Source organism: Postia placenta (genome assembly GCF_002117355.1).
Source record: "Postia placenta MAD-698-R-SB12 unplaced genomic scaffold POSPLAscaffold_6, whole genome shotgun sequence".
Lineage (NCBI taxonomy): Eukaryota > Fungi > Basidiomycota > Agaricomycetes > Polyporales > Adustoporiaceae > Rhodonia > Rhodonia placenta.
In genome coordinates, this window is record NW_020169837.1 from 152668 (window position 1) to 176219 (window position 23552).

General features: G+C 54.2%; 3 protein-coding genes across 3 annotated transcripts in view; 1 reads left to right on the top strand and 2 right to left on the bottom strand.

The window, feature by feature from the left end:
* The window catches only part of POSPLADRAFT_1141367 (hypothetical protein), a gene marked incomplete at both ends in the record, with an annotated part of 5127 nt that extends 2843 nt beyond the window's left edge, over positions 1–2284 (bottom strand). Inside the window, 6 exons of the mRNA XM_024485294.1 lie at positions 883–1042; positions 1104–1232; positions 1580–1595; positions 1911–1957; positions 2014–2124; positions 2198–2284. Of these exons, the coding sequence (XP_024339338.1) occupies positions 883–1042; positions 1104–1232; positions 1580–1595; positions 1911–1957; positions 2014–2124; positions 2198–2284 (550 nt within the window). The remainder of the gene's footprint in view (positions 1–882; positions 1043–1103; positions 1233–1579; positions 1596–1910; positions 1958–2013; positions 2125–2197) is intronic.
* Positions 2285–5465: 3181 nt separating this feature from the next.
* On the bottom strand, positions 5466–6791 carry POSPLADRAFT_1141864 (hypothetical protein; the record flags this gene model as incomplete). Its single annotated transcript, XM_024485356.1, has 2 exons — positions 5466–5566; positions 5708–6791. 2 exons carry the CDS (start codon positions 6789–6791, stop codon positions 5466–5468), a joined length of 1185 nt encoding a protein of 394 aa, XP_024339339.1.
* Positions 6792–20800: 14009 nt separating this feature from the next.
* On the top strand, positions 20801–21783 carry POSPLADRAFT_1055923 (hypothetical protein; the record flags this gene model as incomplete). Its single annotated transcript, XM_024480706.1, has 3 exons — positions 20801–20923; positions 20963–21563; positions 21629–21783. The coding sequence occupies 3 exons, from the start codon at positions 20801–20803 to the stop codon at positions 21781–21783; spliced, it is 879 nt and encodes a 292-aa protein (XP_024339340.1).
* Between the last annotated feature and the right edge of the window lie 1769 nt (positions 21784–23552).

The following is a 23552-nucleotide window of genomic DNA, read 5'->3' on the forward strand; positions in this document are numbered from 1 at the left end:
GAAGCTGTCGACCTTGCGCATCTTGTTCATCGCAGCCTTCGTCCATCCCTCGCTCTCGACGACCGCCTCGACCTCTGCACGGAGAGGCGCGATGTATTGCGGGTACGCTGCGAGGAGGTACAGCGCATTGATGAACGTCTGCAGGCACTATGAGGCGAAGGAAGCGCTGGAGGCAGGGAGTACGCACCAAGGAAGAGGTATGGATAGCCGCAATATTGACCGTAAGTACCCGCAGCACGAGCGCGCGCATGGTGCGTTCCTCGCCCTGTGCGGCATCCATGAGCCACTGGAGCAGGTCGTTCTGCAAATGAGCCAAGCAGGAGAGCAAACGGAATTGCGTCAGTGATATTCCATGTGCGAGCGCGAGCATAGAGGCGCACAGGCTTGTCCGGCCAGTCGTTTCCGTGCGCTTCAATCAGATGGAAGCGTTCTTCGATCATGGGCTGGAGGTGCTTCATGCCGCGCGCGATGCGCTGCGGGACCTTCGTGAGCAAGCGCCGGGCGATTCTGTAAATGCAATGACAGCATAAGCCACGACACCCGGGCATACAAGGCTGCAGACGTACGGCTTGAGGACGCTCGGGAAAAGGTTAATGATCGCGGCGCCCGTGAAGACGTCGATGGTGAACTGCTTGTTTAGCTCGCAGTAATCAGCATTGCGACCTGCTCAGTCGTGCGTTGGTGTAGGGGCCAATACACGTCAGTGTCGATACTGGCCACGGTCCGAGGCGTGCTCGTGCGACTCACAGAGCGGGAGGCCGACGAAGAGCCGGTTGCTCGTGCGAGCGACGACGTCCATCACAACCTCCATTGCAGGCACGGCTTTCCACTCTGCAGCGTACATCAGCCTCATGCGACTCAGACGCACGCGAATGCACCTACCCTCGGGCATCCCAACGGCGTCGCCGAACGCACACACGATCTCATCGCGCAACTCTGGGAACTGCACGGGCAGTGCGCGCGTCAGCTGCGAGCGCACGATCGGGACGTGGTAGAGGTTGCTCGCGACGTTCGGGCCGAGCGTGTATGGCACCTGGAGCGTCTGCGCGCGGGGGCTGAGGACCGCTGGCGTGAACGCGCGCGCGAGAGAGAGATGCACTCACCTCATTCGTAGCTGCGATGAACGACAGCTCGTCGTCGGCCGCGCGGTGCAGCTCCTCGATCTTGCGTGAGCCCGTGACGACGACACACCAGCCTCCTGGCTCGGCATGCTTGAATACGCCTCCTTTGTACTGGTGATGATTAGCATATCATGATACGAGAACGTGGTTGTGCACGCAGACGCAGTAGCAACTGGAAGGTGCGGAGGTCATCGCTGGCACCACACACTACGTCGTGCCCGATCGCGGTTGGGCACATGCGAGGATGTGTGGTTCGGCAGAACGCAAAGAATGACGGGGCCCCAACGGCGCATCTCGCTCGTAGCGGGAACGCCATACAGAAGCGTCAGATATGGCCACACATACGAGTAGCTGCATGCAGATGACCACATTTGTCAAGCGAGTACACCAGGAGAGTCACGCGTATGACTTCAGTACTCCTGATTCACGATCAACTTCGTGGACCAAACTGCACGCACAACACTCCCAAGATGACTACCACATGCGTAGACACAATGATTAGATTGAATCACATATTCAGGTCCCCGGAAGCGGGAACACTATCATGATGCTAGCGATGTACACGGCAGGACGCCAGTCACCATGCACAAAGTAGCGGTGACGCATGCACGTCGACCTCGGGCTCCCGCTAAACGGGTCGCAAATTCCACAGCAGGCGCCAGTTTACAATTTGCGCATCAACAGTGCCTGCGATGCCGTCTGTCGCGATTGTATCAGGGCGGACACGCATGGGCGCAGGGGATGAGAGCCGGCTGTGGCCCTCTCATCACCCCACCGCGGCAGACGCACTGTGCGGTCCTGCGAGCATCACGCCGCAATGCACGGAACGACGACCACTGCGTGGAAGGAAAAGGAGACGAGGAAGCCCCAGAGCTTAAGCTTTGATGCTTACCTTGGCATAGCCCTCACGAAGGATTTCGGCCGAGTGCGAGACGTAGCGTAGTGCACCGATCCAGGCGAGGAACGGGTTGGACGGACCCCCGACTGTCGGAATATGGCGCAGCTGGGTGCGGTGAAAAAGAGCGAAGGTTAGACAAGACCGTATGGTGCTCGGAGAAGCCCAGGGAGGCACTGACGTTGCGTTGGGGGGGCACAAGAAGCGTCACAAGCACGTAGAGCACCGGTAGCGCAAGGAGCGCGTACGTTGCGAGCGAGCCGGACATGGCTGAGGGGGCTCTATCTGCAGTTGACTACACACGCGTCGAGAGAGTCGATGGCGGGGGAGGAAAGAAGAGACGGTCTGTGCTCAGCACCCGGGCTGCCATCTTACAACTTCCATGTCTCACAGCGTGCATCGTGCTCGCGTGGGAGCAAAACCCAGAGGATGTCATCAACGCGCCGGGAAGCGATCGTATTGGACGCGAGGCTCGGCTACATAAATGTAGATGCCGCTGAGCATGAGGTCTGCCTCACCGTGAAGAGGGTTGGGGCGCGTGACAATCTACTCGCGAGCTCAGTAAGGTCTGCACGCACGGATACTATTGCACGGGCCGGTTTCGAAAACTAGCGGCAGTGTGGGAGAACGGCGGTGGGGCAGACCCCATGTACATCAATATATGCAATCATAAGGAAGATTAGAAGACGAACCTCCATGAGGCCGAAGCACTGCTTCACATTTATCGCGAGACGCGAGACTTGATGTTTAGCCCAAAAACCAAGGGGGTATTCGGCGCGAACAGACAAGTGTTGGACAATAATGACTAGTGACTCGCGTGATGGCCGAGCAACAGTTACACTCAGAACAATTGAGATTCAGATCGCGATCGAGGCCTGCCGTGATGTAATGCCGACAGATCGCTCTGTGTCGCCGGCGTGGGCGTGGGGGCGTCGGCCAGTAGTAAGTAATGGTGGGGATATGTAGGACTACAAGGTATAGCGCCCGCGCCCAGAAGAGATGTCGCCATGGAGCCTCGGGAAAAACCTTCTGCAGAATGTAGAGTTGGTATTGATATGCGCATGAGAATAGAGAAGCACCAAATAACGGCGTGGCATTCCGAGACCAAAAGAGCGAATTCAGAATGACAATAATGGCCTTGTCGAAAACCGAGTGTCCAACATCGCGGTGGCGGGGACAGAGCAAAAATGAGAGCTCTGTCATAAACAAGGTGCGCCTCCGGTAAGTGCGCACTTTACAGCGAGCGAAAAAACGATAGGCGCGACCACCTCCAGCAACTGTTCTCTCCGGCCGATGATCCGAGATGCCGCTGCCACAGCAGCCACAATATACATCAGGAAAAATGCGCAAACCTACATAGGTCTAGGTAGCCTCTGTAGGACCACGAGGCACGGAGTCTTCCTCCCGATTATATAGCTCTCTGTAGTGACCCGAAATCTCGTGTCGACCTATATAGTCCCGGAGTGCGCGAGGACGGGAGCACCCTGGAGTACCTGTAGTCATGAGAAGCAATGGTAGGGGCCGACCCCCTCGCACCATACCCCAAATATAGCATTCTCGATCGCATGAGCAAATGCTTAAATGCATAGCTCTAAATTTGAAATGAAAGACTACAAGCTAGTGCTACTCTATATAGTTCCCTTTGCCGTGGCCCACAGTTCTGTCTGGGTACAAAGCAGATATGAGCAAAATGCAATGTGCAACTCCGAAGAAATTTGGACTTACTACTTGCACTATCACGCACATCAGTAAAATCCCACATTTCCTGCACAACCTTAATCTTGCCTTGGTTCCTGCAATCAAGTTGATCAAGGCAAGTAAGCTCAAAAAAGCCTTATTTTTGCTCCTTAATTAAGCTGAAACTCACCTTACTTCCTGACTTAAGGAACAATAAGCACTTTAAGTCTATCAAGGAAAGTTGGGGTTTTACTGATGCACTCCACTGTTGACTTTTGGGTACATTGGGCAAGCATTGCTGCCAGTCTGGGTCACGTGGTTGTGCGCCGGTGTGGGAATAGGACTTATGTAGGTGTTGCATGCTGTAGGTAGCCCCATTGGTTTCTAACCTTATCCACCATTGATCCCTGTCCATCGAGAATGTTGTCTGCTGGCGGTCTTTCCAGTGTTGTTTTCACATCCACTGCACAACATTAGTAGAGTGGCGGGCCATTGGAAACAGCAATCCACAACTTACCTCCTAGCATCTCCAAAGTTTGGTTTAGCTCGGTTCAGGGGCCTCTTGCCCTGAACCTTGAACTGAACCTACATACCTCTAGCCTGAACCAGACTGAACCTTGGACTAAACCTGCTGAACCTTCAGATTCCAGCTGGCCATATGAAATACCTTTGCTTTCAAGTTTGGAAGTCATTTTATAACTATAACACACAAACAGAAGTGTGACTCACTGCTTGAAAAGGATCTGCAAGGCATGATGCCATGAGACTTGTCACATGCACTGATGATGGCTTATGTAAGGCAGCTTATTTGAGCAGGGAACAGCATTCCCCGATGGGTGGTGGGGCGTACATGCCAATGCTGCTCTGGGTGCAGTGCACACTATCTTGTGGAGAGGTGAAGGTGACATTTTCTGTTGATGAAACTCATGTAAAATAGTATTTGAAACATAATTGAGTACCTTTTTGGGAGTGTTGAGATCTAATTCTGGTTCTTGGTTTGAACTGGTCCTTCATTGCTCTGAACCATGAACCGAACCTTCTGGGAAATCTGTAGACTGAGCTTAACTGAACCTGAATCTAGGTTCAGTTCAGCCGGTGTGCAGTTCAGAACCAAGTTCAGGACCGAACTTTGGAGACACTATTACCTCCTGATGTTGGTGTTCTGTGACATGTCGCTTGATGGCAGTGGACTTGGGGAAAATAACAAGGATGCATCCGAGCTGTAGGCAGCCCTTTATTGCCTGTGCTGGCGACTACATGCCTGTATTCTCGATTGTTGGCTAAATTGCATATCCAAAAACCATGCACATGGTGTCAGAGCTGCCTGCATGATACCCAGGTGACCTTGTTGTAGTCATACATGATATAATGCTAGTTAGCAAAGAAAGTACAATACATTAAATGGCTAGTTAGCATTCGTGCGCAGCTATGTGCCCATTTGACAGCGCAATACATGATCACTATATATCACCATACCACAATTAGAAACCATCATATATGCCGGCCAACCACTACAGTAGGCACTGGTCATATATGGTACTAGGAAGCTGGCAAAGGCACTGTGGCTGTTACAATGGTCTATACTCCTATATTGATGCCTGACTCGTAGACAACGAGCGAGGGCTTATGGACAGTGCGTCGTCCTGAAGATCGAGCGAGGGAGTCGAGAATGACCACTACCCCAAGCGAAGAGGAGCAGAGACTTGAATGAATAACCAGGTCGAACTTAGGGTTCGACCAACTAATGGTACAACTATTTATACAAGTACCGGCTACGCACGGACCATTGTGTCTATGTGGTCGTGTTTAGTAAAGAAAGAAACGTAGTGGTACGATACCAGGTACGAAGTGCGCACGGACCCCATTATATAAGCTACATAATGTTCAACCTGCGGGTGAGCGCTAAGACAGGCGCCAGTATGGGCGCTAGTAGTACAAGGAATAGAACGGAAAGACAAATGTTTCATTACCCCCCTGCCAGAGTCGAAGTCCCATTCGACTACTTACTGCTCACCATCTCCATACAACTCCCAGTCTACGCCGTCCTCCTCCTCTTCGTCGAACCACTCCTTGCGCGCGTTCCTCCCTACGTTCTTCCATTCCTCGCCAGAGAAGTGCTTCTGATGCGGCCAGGAGCTGTCCCACGTCCATTGAGTGGTGTCGGGTGTCCAGTCGGGGTCGACTTTGCGAAAGACGACGGGTGTATCGGGGCGGGGGCGCGAGGATCCTGCGACAGGACTGGCCGGGGGTTCGGGGTTAGCGCTACGCGGTGGAGGAATGGATACCGCTTTCGTCTGCCTTTCTTTCTCCTTCCTCTCCTTCACCTCGTTGATGATTCCTTCGAGAAACATGTTGTCGACGACCACCCCCACGCGTCGCGCAGGTTCTTCAGGTGGTGCGGATATGTGTCGCTTCATCGGCCTGGTTCCGCACTCCCGCTCCAGGTGTCCAGGGGCTTCTTTCCCGCATCCTGCGCATCGTACGTCCGGACAGTCCCGTACCCAGTGTCGAGACGATCCGCATCGCCTGCAGCTTCCCTTCGGGGTCCACCCAGGGTTGGGTTGCCAGTCAGCCGGGATAGTAGTGCTCTGCAGCGTTGCTTGGAGGAAAGGGGATGGGATCGGGGGGCACCTAAAGGCAGACGTCGGTAGGGGTGCGGGTAGGGGTAGGTACGCGTTGGGGATGGTGCGCGGGATGAATTTGTTGTGTTGCGCCCGGATGCTGCGCGGTAGGAGCGGTTGAAAGCGATGGGCAACTTTCAGATTGTCGAGTCGAATGAGCTTGGTGAGGACACGGTCATCCTGTTGCCGTAGGAGCCGCTTGTGGTGGTCGATGGCCTTGTCGGCTGCCTTGACAGCCTCATCGTATTCGTGGCGGGCGGAGAGGTACGCTCCTAGTGCAGCGCGGTCGGTGGCATTGGTTGCCTCGGGGTTGTGGGTTTTGAGTTTATTGAAGACGTCGGTGGGGTTACTGAGGAGTAGCGTCAGCAAAGCGCTGTCGCCGACATGGGTGTGCTTAGGGGTGTAGATTGAGATCCTCTTTCTGCCCTCGGTCGAGGGGGCATTGAACTGGTCGAGGAACAAGAGGGTGGAAGACATGTTGGTACGAGTGGGGGTGTAGCGACTGGGTTAAGCTGCTGTTGACTCAGCTCAAGTTCTTCCTCTTCTTATACTCCGTTAGCACTTCGTCCGCAGTCCCTGTCAGGTTTGCCTTGGGTTCCCATGAGTCATCCGCAGTTGAGTAACCCTTCCACCTGATGCGATATTCGCGGCGCCGCATCCTCTTGTTCTCTCGGTGTCCGATGATGGCTTCGACTTCGTAGTTATCTTTGCCTTCGATAAGGTCAGGGGGTGGCCTCGTGTAGTTCGGACCATGGATCTCCGTCTCGGAGTAGGGAGATAGAAGCCATTGGTGGAAAATGGGGTGGACTCGCCAGGTGCTAGGGAGGTCTAGCTTGTACGCGACCGTTCCGATCTTGTCTAGGACTTTGAACGGCCCTTCTCGCCTCGGGGCTAGTTTCCTGGACGGGTACGGCAGCTTCAAGTTCCGGGAGTCTAGCCATACCAGCTGACCTTTACGGAAGGAACCCCCCTTCCTTCTTACTCTCTTGGCCAGGACGTTCTGGGCCATCTCCATTGCCGCATGTGCTTCCTCACGGATGTTTTGCAAGTCCTTGAGGCGATAAGCCGCTTGCGGCGTGTTTGATCCGGGGTGCGCGGTGGGTATTCCGCGAGGTTCGTATCCCATCATGAGTTTGAATGGGGACGTCTTCGTCGTGGAATGCTTGCGGGAGTTGTGAGCAAATTGCGCGGTGTGAAGATGGTCAGCCCACTTATCCAGATCATTGGCAGTGAAGCAGCGGAGGTAGATCTCCAGCTCTTGGTTCACTCGTTCTGTCTCGCCATTGGTTTGCGGATGGAATGCCGTACTCATGGCTGATTGAACCCCAGTCATTTTGCAGAGTTCTTGGAAGACTTTGGACGCAAATTGCGGTCCTCGGTCACTGATGATCTTGTCTGGGAGTCCAAACCACTTGTAGACCTCTCGGTACATTGCGTCTGCCGTCCCAAGAGCATCAATTGTTTTGTTGCATGGGATGAAAATTACCCCCTTCGTAAGGTCGTGGTCCACTACGACCAAAATTGAATCAAAGCTGTTGGACGGTGGCAAGTCGGTGATATAATCACACGAGAATGTGCTGAAGGGCTTGACATTTGCGCGGGGTCGAATGGGGGTGATGGGCGGACGGGCTGGATGCGTGTTAACCTTCATTTGCTGGCAGATGCCACAGCCGTTAACATAGCGGGCAACAAACTGGGCCATGCTCGGCCACCAGTAGTCACGGCGCAAGCCGAGGAGGGTTTTCTGAACACCGGGGTGTCCTGCGGAGGGGAGGTCGTGATAGTGGGAGACAAGACGTTTGTGAAGAGACTCATCTGGGGGTACATAGACCCGATCCTGGTATAGGAGGAGGTCATCATCGATGGACCAGTCTGTTCCAGTGCGTGGTGTTCCTCCAGTGCGCGCCGCAGTGAGGCCTTCCTTCATTATTGGGTCGTCCTTAAAGGAAAGGATGGTGTCGCGGGTGTCGATGTCGATGGCAGCGACCCATACTTCCGGTGGGAGCATAACGACGTCGGTGTTGTCATTAGAGCCGTCGTCATGGTCGGGTCGGCGGGAGAGAGCATCGCTCTGCACCATTTGGGTACCAGGAACGTGTACCAGGCGGAAGTCAAACTCGGTCAGTTTACTCGCCCAGCGTGCTTGTCGTCGGTTCATGTCTTTGGCTTGTTTCCAATATGTGAGGTTCTTGTGGTCGCTGAGAATTGTTACTGGGTATGGGCTGCCGATGAGGTAGTGCTTCCACTCATCTAGTGCGCGGATGACCGCATATAACTCCCTGTCGTAGATGTCGTAGTTTCTCTCTGCTGCATTGAAGCTTTGAGAGAGGTATCCGCAAGGATGCCAGTCGCCGTTGTCATTGCGCTGGCGTAGTACTACTCCGGTTGCAAACTTGGAGGCGTCGGTTTCGATAGCGAAGGGTCGATCGGGATCCGGCATGCGTAGTACCGGTTCTTCTATGAATGCCTTCTTGAGGGTTTCAAAGGCTTTCTGTTGGTCAGATCCCCAGGTCCAGGCGACATCCTTCCGGGTGAGAGCAACCAGCGGTTGCGCTTTGTCCGAGAATCCTTTGATAAACCGGCAGTAAAAGTTTCCAAATCCAATGAAGGCACGTACTTGCCTGAGGTTGGATGGCACCGGCCAATCTGCAATGCCAGCTAGTTTGACGGGGTCCATTGCAATTTCTCCTGGGCGGATGATCATGCCGAGGAATTCGACTTCGGTGACGTCGAAGGCACATTTCTCCGGTTTGAGGTAGAGGTCGTGTTGTCGAAGTCGTTCGATAACACGTCATGTTCGTTCCTCGTGTTCTGCCTTGTCCTGGGAAAAGATCAGGATGTCGTCCATGTAGATGCAGAGCCAGCCTTCTTGAAGCATGTCTGCGAATATTGTGTTCATCATCTGTTGGAACGTAGCGGGGGAATTACACAGCCCAAAGAACATCACCGTTGGTTTGTACAGCTGCGGTGGTTTGCCATCAGTTCCGGGTACGATGAACGCTGTCTTCCATTCATCCCCTTTCTTGATTCGGACATTGTTGTATCCGGCACGGAGGTCCATCTTCGTGAACACCTTGGCGTGCTTCAATTTGTCAAGGAGGTCCGATATAAGCGGGAGCGGGTATCGGTCCTTGACCGTGTTCTCGTTGAGCAGCCGGTAGTCCTGACAGGGGCGTAGTGAACCGTATTTTTTACCAACAAAGAAGAATGGACTCGCCAACGGGGATTTCGAAGGGCGAATGTACCCTTTACTCAGGTTCTCCTCGAGAAACTTGTCGAGTTCCTTTCGCTGTTGTGGGTTGAGTGGGTAAACCTGTTGCTTCATGTCCGTGAAGCCCTCCTTGAGGTTGATTTCGTGGTCATATTCGGTATGGTTCGGAAGTCGCGCAGCGGTGCCTTTGTCGAAGATGGAGAGGAGATCGTGTAGGTAGGACGGTATCATCTGTGGTAGCGTTTTTTCTGTCTTGCCTTGGGTATTCGAGGCCGCAAGTTCAGTGGATGTTGTGACTCGCCTAATGTCGTGGTGGATCTTCCAGATCATACCGTTGTGGAGTCGTTTGTAGCCGGACAAGAGTTCGGGAAGTTGCTCCTTGAGCGGAACATCCCTTACTGCTAGGGATTCCTGTTTCTCGTACTTGGTGATCATCGGTGTTCCTGATAAGTAGGAAATGATGAACTCATCGTTGTCGATGTCCTCCGCTTGTTCTTCAATGGACGCAATACCCGTTGACCCAAACCCATCCTTCCAACGTTCAGTTTCGTCGATGCAGTCGGTTATAGTTACTGGTGGGGTGCTTATCCTTTCAAGGATGAGCTGAGCAACTCGGTCACTGACTTTGACAGTGAATGGGAGGTCGGAGTTGTTGACCAGTAGGACTGAGACCTTGCCTCGGTAATCGGAGTCGATTACTCCTGCAGCGACATCGATTTCCTTTAGTGCTAGGCCGGATCGAGGTGCGATTCTTCCGTAGTGTCCTTCGGGGATAGCCATGGTAAGATCGGTGCCAACCAGGCCTCGTCGTCGGGCAGGGATGATGAGTTGATGTGCAGCAGAGATGTCATATCCTGCTGTGCCGCTAGTCTTTTGTTCGGGGAGGGTTGCGTGTTCCGAGGTGGAGATGACAACGAATTCGTCCTCCGTTGGTTCTGGGAGTGGGGTAGTTACGGCCTTCTTTAGTTCTAGCCAAGCCACTCGCCTTTGGTATAGGTCCATCTTCCAGGCCCTTGTCTCGTCTTTCGTCCATCGGTGGTTTAGCTCAACTCGTCCTGTTTTCCAGTCTATCTTGGGGTTTTCGAGCTTGAGCTGTCACGACTTAGGGTCAAGCGACTGGGGAAACACAGACAAAGGACGCTGGGGGCGTTCGACTGGGTCTTACCGAAGCGATGGTGAGCTTATGCTCAAACCTAAGGCTAGGGACAAGTAAGCTAGTATTGAAAGGTAAGTAAGTACAGGGGCTTACTGACCTAGGGACAAGAGGTCGAAACTGAGGTCCCTAGGGCAGCAGAGGCAGGTTTATATACAGGGGAAGTTTAGGGGAGGCTGTGCGCATTGGTCCGTGCGCAGCTGGTCCATGCACAGCATGCTGACGCGGCCCCGGGGGCCGGTGAGTCACAGCGGCTGTGTCAGCGGAGCCCGAGCTGTGCCGCGCACTGCCGCCCCATCTAATCTAATTGTACAGTAGATAGTGATGCGTCCATATCAGGCATGTAGTACAGAGGTCGCGGGTTCGAGCCCGTGAAAAGGAAAAAATTAAAAAACGGCTAGACGCCATACCAACTCGTGACATTACCCCCCCCTCAACGGCGCATGACCTCATGCGAGGTGCCCTTGCCCATTTCCCACCCAGAGCGGCATTGTGCTTCAGTCAGCGGCGAAGGCATTGGCTGAAAGTTAAGACCACCAAATGTAGCAGCATTGAGGCGGCGAGGGGCGTTCGGATTCTTCCGGTGGAAGTCGGCTATGAGGGCCAGCGCATTCGCAATGTTGCGCGCCGGTTCCCATGACGTGTGTGAGTCGTCATAACCCTTCCACTTGACGAGGTACTGTAGCTGACGCCGGAAGATTCTCGAATCCTTGATCTGCTCAACCTCGTACTCCTCATCGCCCTCAACCTCGATTGCAGGCGGCTCCTCCGGCTCTCGGCCCGGGATATCGCTACATGTGTACTTGCTAAGCAGGGAGACATGGAACACCAGGTGCACAGGCACCGACTTTGGCAGAACCAATTTGTAATCTAAATCTCCGAGTTTTCACCGCACGGCATATGGCCCGAGGCGCTTGGGACTGAGCTTCTTGCTCGGCTGTTTCAGCTTAAGGTTCCGGGCATCAAGCCAGACCTTGTCCCCTGGCGCGAAGACCGGTGCCTCCTGCACGTGCTTATCGTAGTACACCTTCATACGCTCGGCTGATAGCTCAAGCGCAGAGCGCGTATCATCCCTGATCTCTTTTAGGATCTTAAGCCGATCAGCGGCCGCAGGCATCGCAGACATCGGATTGATCCGCACTTGGATCTCAGGATGGTACCCCTGATGCAGGAAGAAAGGGGAATGCCCGGTCGTGGAGTGAACTCAGTTGTTCAGTGCAAATTCCGCGAGCGGCAACTGCTTCGCCCAATCGTCCTGCCTGTGGCTGGTGAAGGCACGTAGGTACTGTTCGATCTCCTGATTCCAGTGCTCGGTCTGGCCGTCCGTCTGAGGGTGGAACACTGTGGATAGCGCCGGCTCGATTCCCAGTCCCTTGTACACCACATGGAGATATTTCGAAGCGAACTGGGGACCTCGGTCTGATATGACCTTGGCCAGGGCCCCATGATGCTTGAACATGTCGCAGATGTACAGGTCTGCCGCACCTTCTGCCGTCAGGGTCTCATGACAGGCCGAGAAGTGGACCTGCTTAGTGAAGCGGTCGGCGGTAACCAGGATCGAGTCGAATCCATCAGACTTCGGCAAGCCAACAATCATATCCATGGTGATGATCTGCCACGGGCGCTCGGGGATTTCGTTCGGCTTCAGTGGACCCTGTGGCTTGGCTGGGAATGTCTTGGTACGGTTGCACACGTCACAGGTGCTTACGTACTCATTGACGAATTTGGACATCCCAGGCCACCAGTAGTTCTGCAACATGAGCTCAAGGGTTTTGGCACGACCGCCATGTCCGGCGATCGGCGAGTCGTGGTGGATCTTGACTATATCCCGCCGGAGCTCCGCGTTTTTTGGGACATAGACCATCCCGCGGAACAGCAGGAGCCCTTGTTCGGCATTCCATTCCTCAAAGCCCTTCTGCAGCCGAGGCAGTCTGAGGTTCTGCACCTTTGCAAGTGCCTCGGCCACTACGCGGTCTTTCTCCGAACATTCCCTGATGCGCTTCAGAAGCGACTGATCGGCTGTCACCGAGGCATGGCCGCGCCTAGTGGAGGCAAGGCGGAATCTCTCCGGTTTGAGAACCACCTGATCGGTGTTATCGTCCTCATCGCCGACTTGATGATCTGATTGGCGTGACAAGGCATCAGCCTTTCCGTTCGACGTTCCGGCTTTGTGCGTGATGCGGAAGTCAAAGCGAGCCAGGAATAGCGACCATCGTGCTTGACGACACGTTGATGCAATCTACGAAACCCTAACCCCTAACCTGGGTACGACCTAGGTGGACTAGAGGCGGGTTATTATCTTAGTGAGAGGGGAGTTAGCAGCAAGGTGTCCCACGGTTCGAGTGAACACGAGAAACACCCTCGGAAAAGGCTACGAACGCTAGGGAAGGTACGAGGTGGCTCGACACGTCGTCGAAGCTACTCGGAGGCTGTGGGTGGTTAGTGGAGACGATCGAAGCTCGGCAGAGCTCTTCGATGTATCGTAGAGGGAAGAGACACGATTCGATAGGGTGGACTTAGCTAGGACGTGGTTCGAGGTGCAACGCAGTTCTTCGACAATAGCCGAAGTTGAAAGGTTCGTCGAGACGGTATCGACGAGTAAACGCAGTAGACGAGGTTTCGAGGTTACGCAGCGAGGAACGAAGTGACGCAGTTGAGGGCTTAGACGCAGGGCGAACTCGACTTACGAGCTCTGAACTCGAGGGGGGAACCGGATCTTGTATTTTTGGAGAGAAGTACGACAGGTTTTATACTACGCATAGGACGCTACGACTATCGAGAGTGGCACACTAGTACAAGGGGCTTTGCATTGTCCCGCACGAATCTGCCTCACCGAGTGGCACGTATCAAGTCCATCAGTAGAGTGACGTCATGCCGAACGCGGAGATGAAGAGAAACATGCGAGACACTTCGGACCGGTATCCGTCATTGAAGGCATGCCGCGAGGTTCGATACCTAATCGGGAAAGACTGGCTACGTCGGTGTGGCACGGAGCGATGCACGCGCTCGGCCGAATGGCGTCAAGTGGCCCTATTGTCCGCCGAATGTGGGAGATGTCCCGAGATCTACGCGCGAGGCATCGGGACGACCGCGCCGAGCTTCGAGCAAGCGTCGCGCCCCGTCGAAGATGTCGAAGAGCGTCGAAGGCGAAATCGAAGTGTTGGGTGACTGAGCCGAAGTGCCGGGCGGGATGCGACTGCCGAAAAGAGCTGTATCGGGGCCCAGAGGGGCTTGGCGCCTATCAGCGTGAGATGCTGAGATGTATGTCAGTACTCAAGGTTCTTGTGATTGCTTACGATCTCGAACTGATTGGGTAGCCCCTCGAGATAGTGGCGCCAGTCATCTAGTGCTTCGATGATCGCGAGCATCTCCTTATCGTAGATCTCATAGTTTCGCTGCGCCGGATCCATTGCATGGGATCGGAAGGCTACCGGATGCCATTTACCGTCATCCTGCTTCTGCATCAACACGCCACCAGTGGCGTACCCCGAGGCATTGACTTCAATGCGCGTTTCCCGATTTGGGTCATACAACGCCAGGACTGGAGTCGTTGCAAAGAGCCGCTTGAGCTCGTCGAAGGCGTGCTGCTCTTCCTCGCCCCAATGCCATGGGTCGTTCCCTGTGAGCCGGTCGAGTGGTTGCGAGATCTTAGTGAAGTCCTTAATGAAGCGGCGGTAAAAGTTGGAAAACCCCCAGAACTTCTGAACATCTTTTTTGTTCCGAGGTACCGGCCACTCATTGATTCCTTTCAACTTCGCGGGATTCATCGCCACCTCATCGCCACCGAACACATAGCCGACGTAGTCGACCTTGGGAACATTCCATTCGCACTTCTCAGGCTTCAGGAATAGATCATTATCCTGAAGGCGTTGAAGGACCTCGCGCGTGACTTTATCATGCTCCTCCGGATTGGTGGAGAAGATGAGTATGTCATCCAGGTATACGAGGACCTTTCCGCCGATGATGAGATCATGGAAGATGTCGTTCATCATTGCCTGGAAGGTTGCGGGGGAATTGGTGAGGCCGAAGAACATCACCAGGGGTTCGTACAGCCCTCGGTTAGTCACAAAGGCCGCCTTCCATTCGTCACCGGCTTTGATCCGGACGTTGTTGTATCCCCATCGGACATCGAACTTGGTGAACAGTGTAGCACCACGGAGCTTGTCTACCATCTCGGCGATCAGCGGCAGCGGGTAGTGGTTCTTGACGGTGATTGCGTTCAGTCGGCGGTAGTCCTGTACGGGTCGAAGTGTCCCTTCCTTCTTTTTGATGAAGAAGAAGGGGGACGAGATGGGCGACTTCGATTCCCGTATGTAGCCCTTCGCTAACTGCTCCTTCAGGAACTTGTCTAGTTCCTCCTGCTCATTGTTCGATAGCGGGTATACCTTCGAGTGGAACGTCGAGTAGCCGGGTACGAGTTCGATTGCATGATCGTACGGCTTCCTGTCAGGTAGCCGTTCTGATGCTTCCTTCGAGAAGACCTTCAGAAACTCGTGGTACTGTTTGGGCACCGACTCCTCGGCGGTCTTAACGACCTTCTTCTTGATCTCTTCCTCAGCGAACAGCTGGGAGTACGTATGCCCTGCTGCGACGAACAGCTGAGGGGCACCAGGAAGCGTAATGCCTTGCTCCCAGGCTTCGATCAAGTCGGCCTCATCCCACTCTACGTCCGCCGGATCTTCTTCGGGTTCGAAGTCCGGGAGTACCTTACTCCAGCAAGCGCCTATAACCGACCGTTTGGTCTTCGGCGAACACCTGCGTGCCGTGGGCCTGACCCCCGTATCACGCGCAGTCGCTGCTTGCTCCATCCGGCCAGTCCTCCTGGCACTGCATGTTTCAGGGCATCGTGATAATTTAAGGGAGCCTTTCTCCCAATCAATTTCAGGGTTGTGCTCACGCAGCCAATCCAACCCAACGATCACATCTTCTGGACCAATGTCTGTGACCGTAAACACCGTCTTCTCGACGTGTTCTCCTATCTGCATCTGTAGCACAGCTACTTCTGAGATGCTTCCATCTTTGTTGAGGGTGCTGTCGATATTGTATAGTGGAATCGGCTCTTTTAGCTTCCGCGTCTGCACCTTATTTTCTGTGATGAATCGCTTATTGATAAACTTGGTGGTGGCTCCGCTGTCCACCATGGCGATTACGTCCTTGTGCCGTCTTTTCCCTTGGAGTCGAACTGGAATGTGAAAGTGTTGGGACCCCTGGTCCAACTCGTACACCATTGCAGAAGACAGTATATTGTACTTGTTACATGATACTCGCGGCCTGACGCGTGTGGCACGAAGCGCAGACCGGATCAAAAACCCTCCTCCTTCATCGCCCGATAATGCTCGAGCTCTTCGCGCATCGACTTCACCTGTGCCGTCAAGTCCGCCAGCTCCGAAGGTGCTGAAGCGGTACTTGTACTTGCCGAGGGTGAAGCGACGGGGGCGCTTGTCGCGGCCTGGGTGGATCCCGAGGCAACCGTAGCCCGCGTGTCGGCGCGTTTTGTGTAAGGCTTGTCCTTACAATTGGGGCACTCGAAACGACGGTACCCTTGCTTCCCGCAGCCAAAACAACTGCCAGGGAAGTTTCCTTTTCCGACGGCCGCATTGATGCTGGCCGAAGCTGCGTGTGACTGGGGTGCACCACCACGTGCCCCTCCGCGTCCTCGTCCTCGGGCCGAGAAGAAGTTGTTCAGCTCGGGCCGACGGGCCCGGCTGATGTCGAGGATCTGCTCGACCTCAGTGGCGCGCTTCTCAGCTTCTAGCCACGTGGTGAAGGTCTCGAGCTCGATCTTGCGGTACACACGGGAGGGGATGCCGCTCAGGTACTTGTCGCGTAGCTCTAGGTCCCCATACCCGGAGCGGTCCGCCGGACCCTTGAACAGCGCGGAGAACTCTGCAGCGGTGCGTTTTTCACGGACCGACTTATCCGCGCAGAGTTTCGCCAACTCTACTTGTGCCGCCGCCTCGTCATCGAGATTTCCGAAGCGGGCCTTGAAGGCGGTAGTGAAGGCCGCTTCGTTCCTGAAGGGGGTCGTGACCCCTTGGACGCCCATCTGTACCGATGCGAGCTGGGCAAAATAGGGAGTGGCCCAGGCGCGGGCATCACCGTCGAGCAGGCTCAATGCAACCTGCACCTTGAGCTCGATGGTCGTCAACGACGTGTTGATCAACCAGTAGATGCGGAGTTGCGACAGGAACCTGTCGCACTCAATGACGGTTTTCCCATCATATCGGAGGGGGAGGAGAAGCTTCAGAGTCTCCTTGTCGGGGGCGGAGGCGGCTGTGGTGGCCCTCCGCTGGTCGGACTACGAGGGGAGCGAGTACGTGAGCGGCCTCGCGGCGGCGACGGCGGTGAAGGCGCTGGAGGAAGCCCAGAGGCGGGGTCACGTACGTCAGGGACTGCTGACGTGGGGGCGAGTGCTGTCGGCGAGGCGGGCCGAGCAGGGTCCGCGGACTCGGACTCCGAGACTCCTTCTTCACTCGCACTCTCCTCAGGCTCAGGCTCTGGCGCAGGGTCTGGAGGGAGATCTCCTCGTGCTTGACTTGGACCGGCGACAGTTTGGGGAAGGCGGGAGCTAGGGGAGACAGGGCGAGAGTGCCGTGAGGCAGATTGAGATGCAAGGGTGCTTCGAGGACCGAGCGGATGTTGCGCTCGTCGGATCGCTTTGTAGCGTGGGTAGTCTTGCTCGATCGATCGGGGTGTTCGGTTGGGGCACGGCTGCTGCTCGCAGGTGTAGATGACAGTCTCAGGGCCGTCTGGGATGTAGGTGTCGACGAGGTCCTGAGAGTCGAATGCGTGAACTTGGCCTTGACAGGCAGCCACGTTGGATGGGGGGAGGAAGGGGAAGTGCGCGTACTACGAAAGGCCGTTGTAGACTAGCTTACACCTACGGCGCCCGAGATGACACTGAGATTCGCAGTTCACGTAGGGCCCAATACTGCTTTTGGCTAGTATGCAGCAGGAACCAAGGCTACGCGTCCGTGAGGACAAGTACCGCTCACTGAAGTGCAGGTACTGAAGAGTTCGTTTCTCGAGTGTTGGCGATGTATGTATGCTATCTACGTATCGTAAGGTACAGTAAGGGTGCGCACCACCCAACCTATAGGAAGTGAGAAAGTGAGTGTGGGTTCCGAGGAACGCCGGCAGCAGTGAGGAGTTTCGACCTAATGTTGCGACTTAGGGTCGAGCGACAGGGGAAACACAAACCAAGGATGCTGGGGGCGTTCGACTGGGTCTTACCGAAGCGATGGTGAGCAGAGCTCAAACCTAAGGCTAGGGACAAGATAATATATTAGTGAGGTAAGAAAAGGAATACAAGGGATGCTTACTGACCTAGGGACAAGAGGTCGAAACTGAGGTCCCTAGGGCAGCAGAGGCCGGCTTATATACAGGGGAAGTTTAGGGGAGGCTGTGCACACTGGTCCGTGCGCAGCTGGTCCGTGCACAGCATGCTGACGCGGCCCCAGGGGCCGGTGAGTCAGAGCGGCTGTGTCAGCGGAGCCCGAGCTGTGCCGTGCACTGCCGCCCCATCTAATCTAATCGTACAGTAGATAAGGACTTGTCCGTTCGAGCGTATAGTACAGAGGTCACGGGTTCGAGCCCGTGAAAAGGAAAAAATTAAAAAACGGCTAGACGCCGTGTCAACTCGTGACAGTACCAACTCGTGACATGAGCCAGGTATGGCCGAAGATGATGTCTTCCTTGCTGATGCTGGTGACATAGGCTTTGACGAATCGGGGTTCTCTGCTTATCTTGTAGGATAAGAGAGCTCTTTGCGTGATGAGTGCTTCTTTGTTCGGTGTTCCATCCACGTTGAAGATGGGGATGGGTCGGGGAAGAGGTTCTGTCCGAAGTCGATGCTCTCGGACGAATCTCGGGCTGATGAAGATTCCGGTTGCGCCGCTATCGATGAAAGTGCACGCCTCGACGTCTTTTCGTCCCACAGTAATTGGAATGTGCAGAGCGTGTTCATTTCGGACTACTAGAATTACACGGGACAGTGAAACGGATACGGGCAGTGGTTGCGTCGGCTCACCCTGCCCCTTCAAAAATCCTCCATCGTAAGTTCTTCGTACAGCTCCCGCTTCTCGTTAGCGGAGAGTGTCTTGATTCTGGCGCGGAAGTCGTCCTTCCCAGATCCTCCCTGGTTCGGCCTTCCACCCCCTTGTCGTGCGGCCGCTTTCTTGCGGCAATCCTTGGCGCTGTGACCCTTGATGTGGCAGTAGAAGCACAGGTTCCCATCCCTGTGGAGCTTCCGATCAGCCTCGTTGAGAACGGCTCCTAGTTCCCATTTCCTTCCTCCCGATGTGGAGGTGAAGGTTGATGCGACGGCAGCGGCGTCAATATCCATTGGTTCGCCATAGTCCCTGGTGTCTGTGACGACGAGAGCCCCCTGCTTGGCTGCGTCGGCGTTTCGGACTTCGTCGTACCAGGCCTTCATGGTGTTGGGTCGATCCCTAGCGACCCTTGTTGCGAGCGCAAAATATAGCTCCTTCGGGAGTCCTTTGACGAAGTTGGCATGGAGAGTGTGGTAGTTGTTCTCGATGCGGTTGGTGCCATTGACCTCGGTGTCCTTGAGCTGAGCCTTTGATGCTAGCTGCTCGAAGCGGGTGACGTAGTTACCGAGGGAGAGCGCCGTCTTCCTATCCTTCTGTCGTTCAGGCAGTTTCATCAGGATTTGATGTGCCTTGATTCGCGTTCCGTGCTCAGGGAACGCCTCTTCTAGAGCGGCAACGAAGTCTGCCCACGTGGAATAGACTTGGACTCCCCCTGCCGACTTTTCGTAATACGTGTCCGCCCATGTTTTCCCCAGATCCTTCCTCATCAGTGCTACGGTGAAGGCGATCTTTGCTTCATCGCTGAGTCGGGTGTTGTTGGTGGCGACGAAGTAGGAGAGGATGCATTGGATGAAGCATCTGAGGTCCTCCGCCTTTCCGCTGAAAGGTTCGGGAGCGGGGATGTCGAGGCGAAGGGGTCGGTTGGCCGTTGACTGCTGGGATTGGTATGCTGCGAGGGCGACAGCGATGCGCTGATCGATGTCTGCTTGAGTGAATGTTGCCATAGGGACTTCAACCGGTGCATTGGTTGGTGCGGGTGGGGCTGGTGGTAGTTCGATGTCTGGGATTTTGATGGGAACGTACTGAACTTCAGGGAGTTCGAGTGGTTGTTCGTTGATGGGTGACTGCACGCTTTCTGCTGTTTGAGTAGGTTCGACGTCGATTCGTAGGGTGGTGAATACGTCTTCTGGGTGAGCGGGTGGGTGTCTCTGGTAGTAGCTAACGAGTTCTTGATGGGCGACGACCTGCGGGTTTGGACCGGTTGCACGACACCAGGTACCGCCTCGAGGGTAGATGGGAGCTCTTTTTGTGGAGGTGACAAAGCAGCGATCTGCTCGGTCGTACTGGAGGAGCGGTGATCCTGCGAGGGCTGGTAGTCCCAAAGGAACTGGGTTGACTGCGTTGTTCGACGTGATGGTGGATGAGATGTTCGACTAGGTAAAACTAGGAACATAGCTTAGAAAGTTCGACCTTTTGATACAACGGTCTATACTCCTATATTGATGCCTGACTCGTAGACGACGAGCGAGGGCTTATGGACAGTACGTCGTCCTGAAGATCGAGCGAGGAAGTCGAGAGTGACCACTACCCCAAGCGAGGAGGAGCAGAGACTTGAATGAATAACCAGGTCGAACTTAGAGTTCGACCGACTAATGGTACAACTACTTATACAAGTACCGACTGCGCACAGACCATCGTGTCTATGTGGTCGTGTTAGTGAAGAAAGAAACGTAGTGGTACGATACCAGGAACAAAGTGCGCACGGACCCCATTATGTAAGCTACATAATGTTCAACCTGCGGGTGAGCGCTAAGACAGGCGCCAGTATGGGTGCTAGTAGTACAAGGAATAGAGCGGAAAGACAAATGTTTCATGTATTGCCAACTCCGGTCCCCTCCATGTTTGCAGTCCCTGATATACGTCATCCCCCGCCAGGCTTCCTCCAGCACCTCCACTGTCATCACTGCCGCAAGACCACTCACGCACTTGCTCCCCTTGAAGTCCGCTCAGCAACCAGCCACAACAGCCGCCTTCGCCCGCAGGCAGTCCTCTGTCCCCCTTGTCGCCAGTAATGTCCTCCCCAGCATCCCCTCCTGACAAGGAGGTGTTAAAACTCCTCCTCCCCTTGCGATATGATGGGAAAACTGTTATCAAGTGCAACCAGTTCATCTCGCAGTTGTTGATCTACTGGCAGGTCAACACTGCCCTGTCCACAGTCGAGCTCTAAATTCAGGTGATGCTCAGTCTGCTCAATGGTGACGCATACACCTGGGCCACCCTGATCTTTTCCCAGCTCATGGCTGTTCAAGTCGGAGTACAAGGGGCTGTAATGCCCTTCGCCAACATCAAGGATTTCCTCATGGTGTTCAAGAGCCATTTTGGCAATCTTGACGATGCCGCAGCGGCACAGGTTGAGCTCACCAAACTCTGCAGTGACAAGTCCATGTGTGAGAGACGCACTGCTGCAGAATTCTCCACACTATTCAGGGGTCCGGCAGACTGTTCTGGGTATGGCGACCTGGAACTCCGTGACAAGTACCTAAGCGGTATCCTGTCCCGAGTCTACCGGAAGATCGAGCTCAAGACATTCACCATGTGGGAAGCTGCTAACAAGCGCACCACAGAAGTCAAGCAAAACATCAACATCAGCTGGGCCCGTCAGTTCAAGTTGAATAGTTTCTTCTCACCTCAGGGAGGAGCATGTGGTGGAGCACGTGATAGTGCACCCCGATCGCAAGGCACCTTGGCCAGCATCAATGTGGCCATCAGCAAAGGAGACTTCCCCAGCAGTTGCTGCGGGAAGAAAGGGTACCGTTGTTTTGAGTGCCCCGACTGTAAGGACAAGCCTTACACAAAATGTGCTGACGTGCGGGCTACGGTTTCCTCAGGTTCCACCCAGCTGCGACAAGCACCCCCATCGCTTCATCCTTGGCAGGTACAAGTGCTGCTTCAGCGAAATCTAAGCAATCTGAGCTGGCGGACTTGATGGCACAGATGAAGTTGATGCGCAAGGAGCTCAAGCACTATTGGGCGATGAAGGAGGAGGGTTTTTGATCCGGTCCATGCTTCATGCCGCACACGTTGGACCTCGTAATAACAATTTGTACAATGTATTGGCAACTGTGAATGTGTACGAGTTGGACCATGGGTCCCGGTGCGCCTTAAAGGAGAAAGACAGCACAAAGACATAGTTGCAATGTTGGACAGCGGGGCCACCACAAAGTTTATCAACAAGTGCTTCATCATGGAGAATCGAGTACAAATGCTGAAATTGAAGAAACCAATCCCGCTTTACAATATTGATGAAACACTCAACAAAGATGGAAACATCTCAGAAGTAGCTGTGCTACAGATGCAAATAGGAGATCACATTGAGAAGACAGTGTTCATGGTCATGGACATAGGTCCAGAGGATGTGATTGTCAGGTTGGATTGGCTACGCAAGCACAACCCCAAAATCAATTGGGAGACAGGCTCATTGTCGTGACTTGAGGTCAAGCGACAGGGGAAAACCAAACAAGGACGCTGGGGGCGTTCGACTGGATCTCACCGAAGCGATGGTGAGCAGTGCTCAAACCTAAGGCTAGGGACAAGTAAATGTATTAGTTAGTGAGGTAAGAAAGAAATACAAGGGAGGGCTTACTGACCTAGGGACAAGAGGTCGAAACTGAGGTCCCTAGGGCAGCAAAGGCCGGCTTATATACAAGAAAGATAAGGGCAGGCTGTGCGCACTGGTCCATGCGCAGCTGGTCCATGCACAGCATGCTGATGCAGCCCCGGGGGCTGGTGAGTCATCATGGCTGTGTCAGCGGAGCCCGAGCTGTGCCATGCACTGCCGTCCTATCTAATCTAATCTATCTACATGGCAACGTGATGTGCCGGTGAGGCTTGTCTGTTCGAGCGCAGAGCATATAGTACAGAGGTCGCGGGTTCGAGCCCACGAAAAGGAAAAATTAAAGAACAGCTAGGCGCCATGTCAACTCGTGACACTCATTCAAGCTGTCGCAATGCCCTGAAACATGCAGTGCCAGGAAGACTGGCCGAATGGAACAAGCAGCAACTGTGCGTAATATGGGGGTCAGGCCCACGGCATGCAGGTGTTCGCCAAAGTCCAAATGGTCGGTCATAGGCACGTGCCGAAGTAAGGTACTCCCGGACTTTGAACCCAAAGATGATCCAGAGGAGATCAAGTGAATGGAGGCTGACTTGATCGAAGCCTGGAAGCAAAATATCATGCTTCCAGACGCCCCTCAGTTGTTTGTCACAGCGGGACATATGTATTCCCAGCTGTTTACTGAGGAAGAAATCAAGAAGAAGGTTGTTAAGACTGCTGAGGAGTGCCTAAGCAATACCATGAGTTCCTGAATGTCTTCTCCAAGGAAGCATCAGAACGGCTACCTGAAAGGAAGCCATATAACCATGCGATTAAACTCATGCCTGGCTACTCAACCTTCCACTCGAAGGTGTATCCCTTGTCTAACAATGAGCAGGAGGAGCTGGATAAGTTCCTAAAGGAACAGCTGGTGAAAGGTTACATACAGTAGTCGAAGTCGCCCATTTCGTCCCCCTTTTTCTTCATCAAAAAGAAGGAAGGGACACTTCGACCTGTACAATACTACCGCTGGCTCAATGCGATCACTGTCAAGCATCGCTATCTGCTGCCACTAATTGCTGAAATGGTGGATAAACTCCACGGTGCTACGCTCTTTACGAAGTTTGACATTAGGTGGGGATACAACAACGTTCAGATCAAAGCTGGTGACAAATGGAAGGCTGCCTTCATAACTAACTGGGGACTGTACAAACCCCTGGTGATGTTCTTC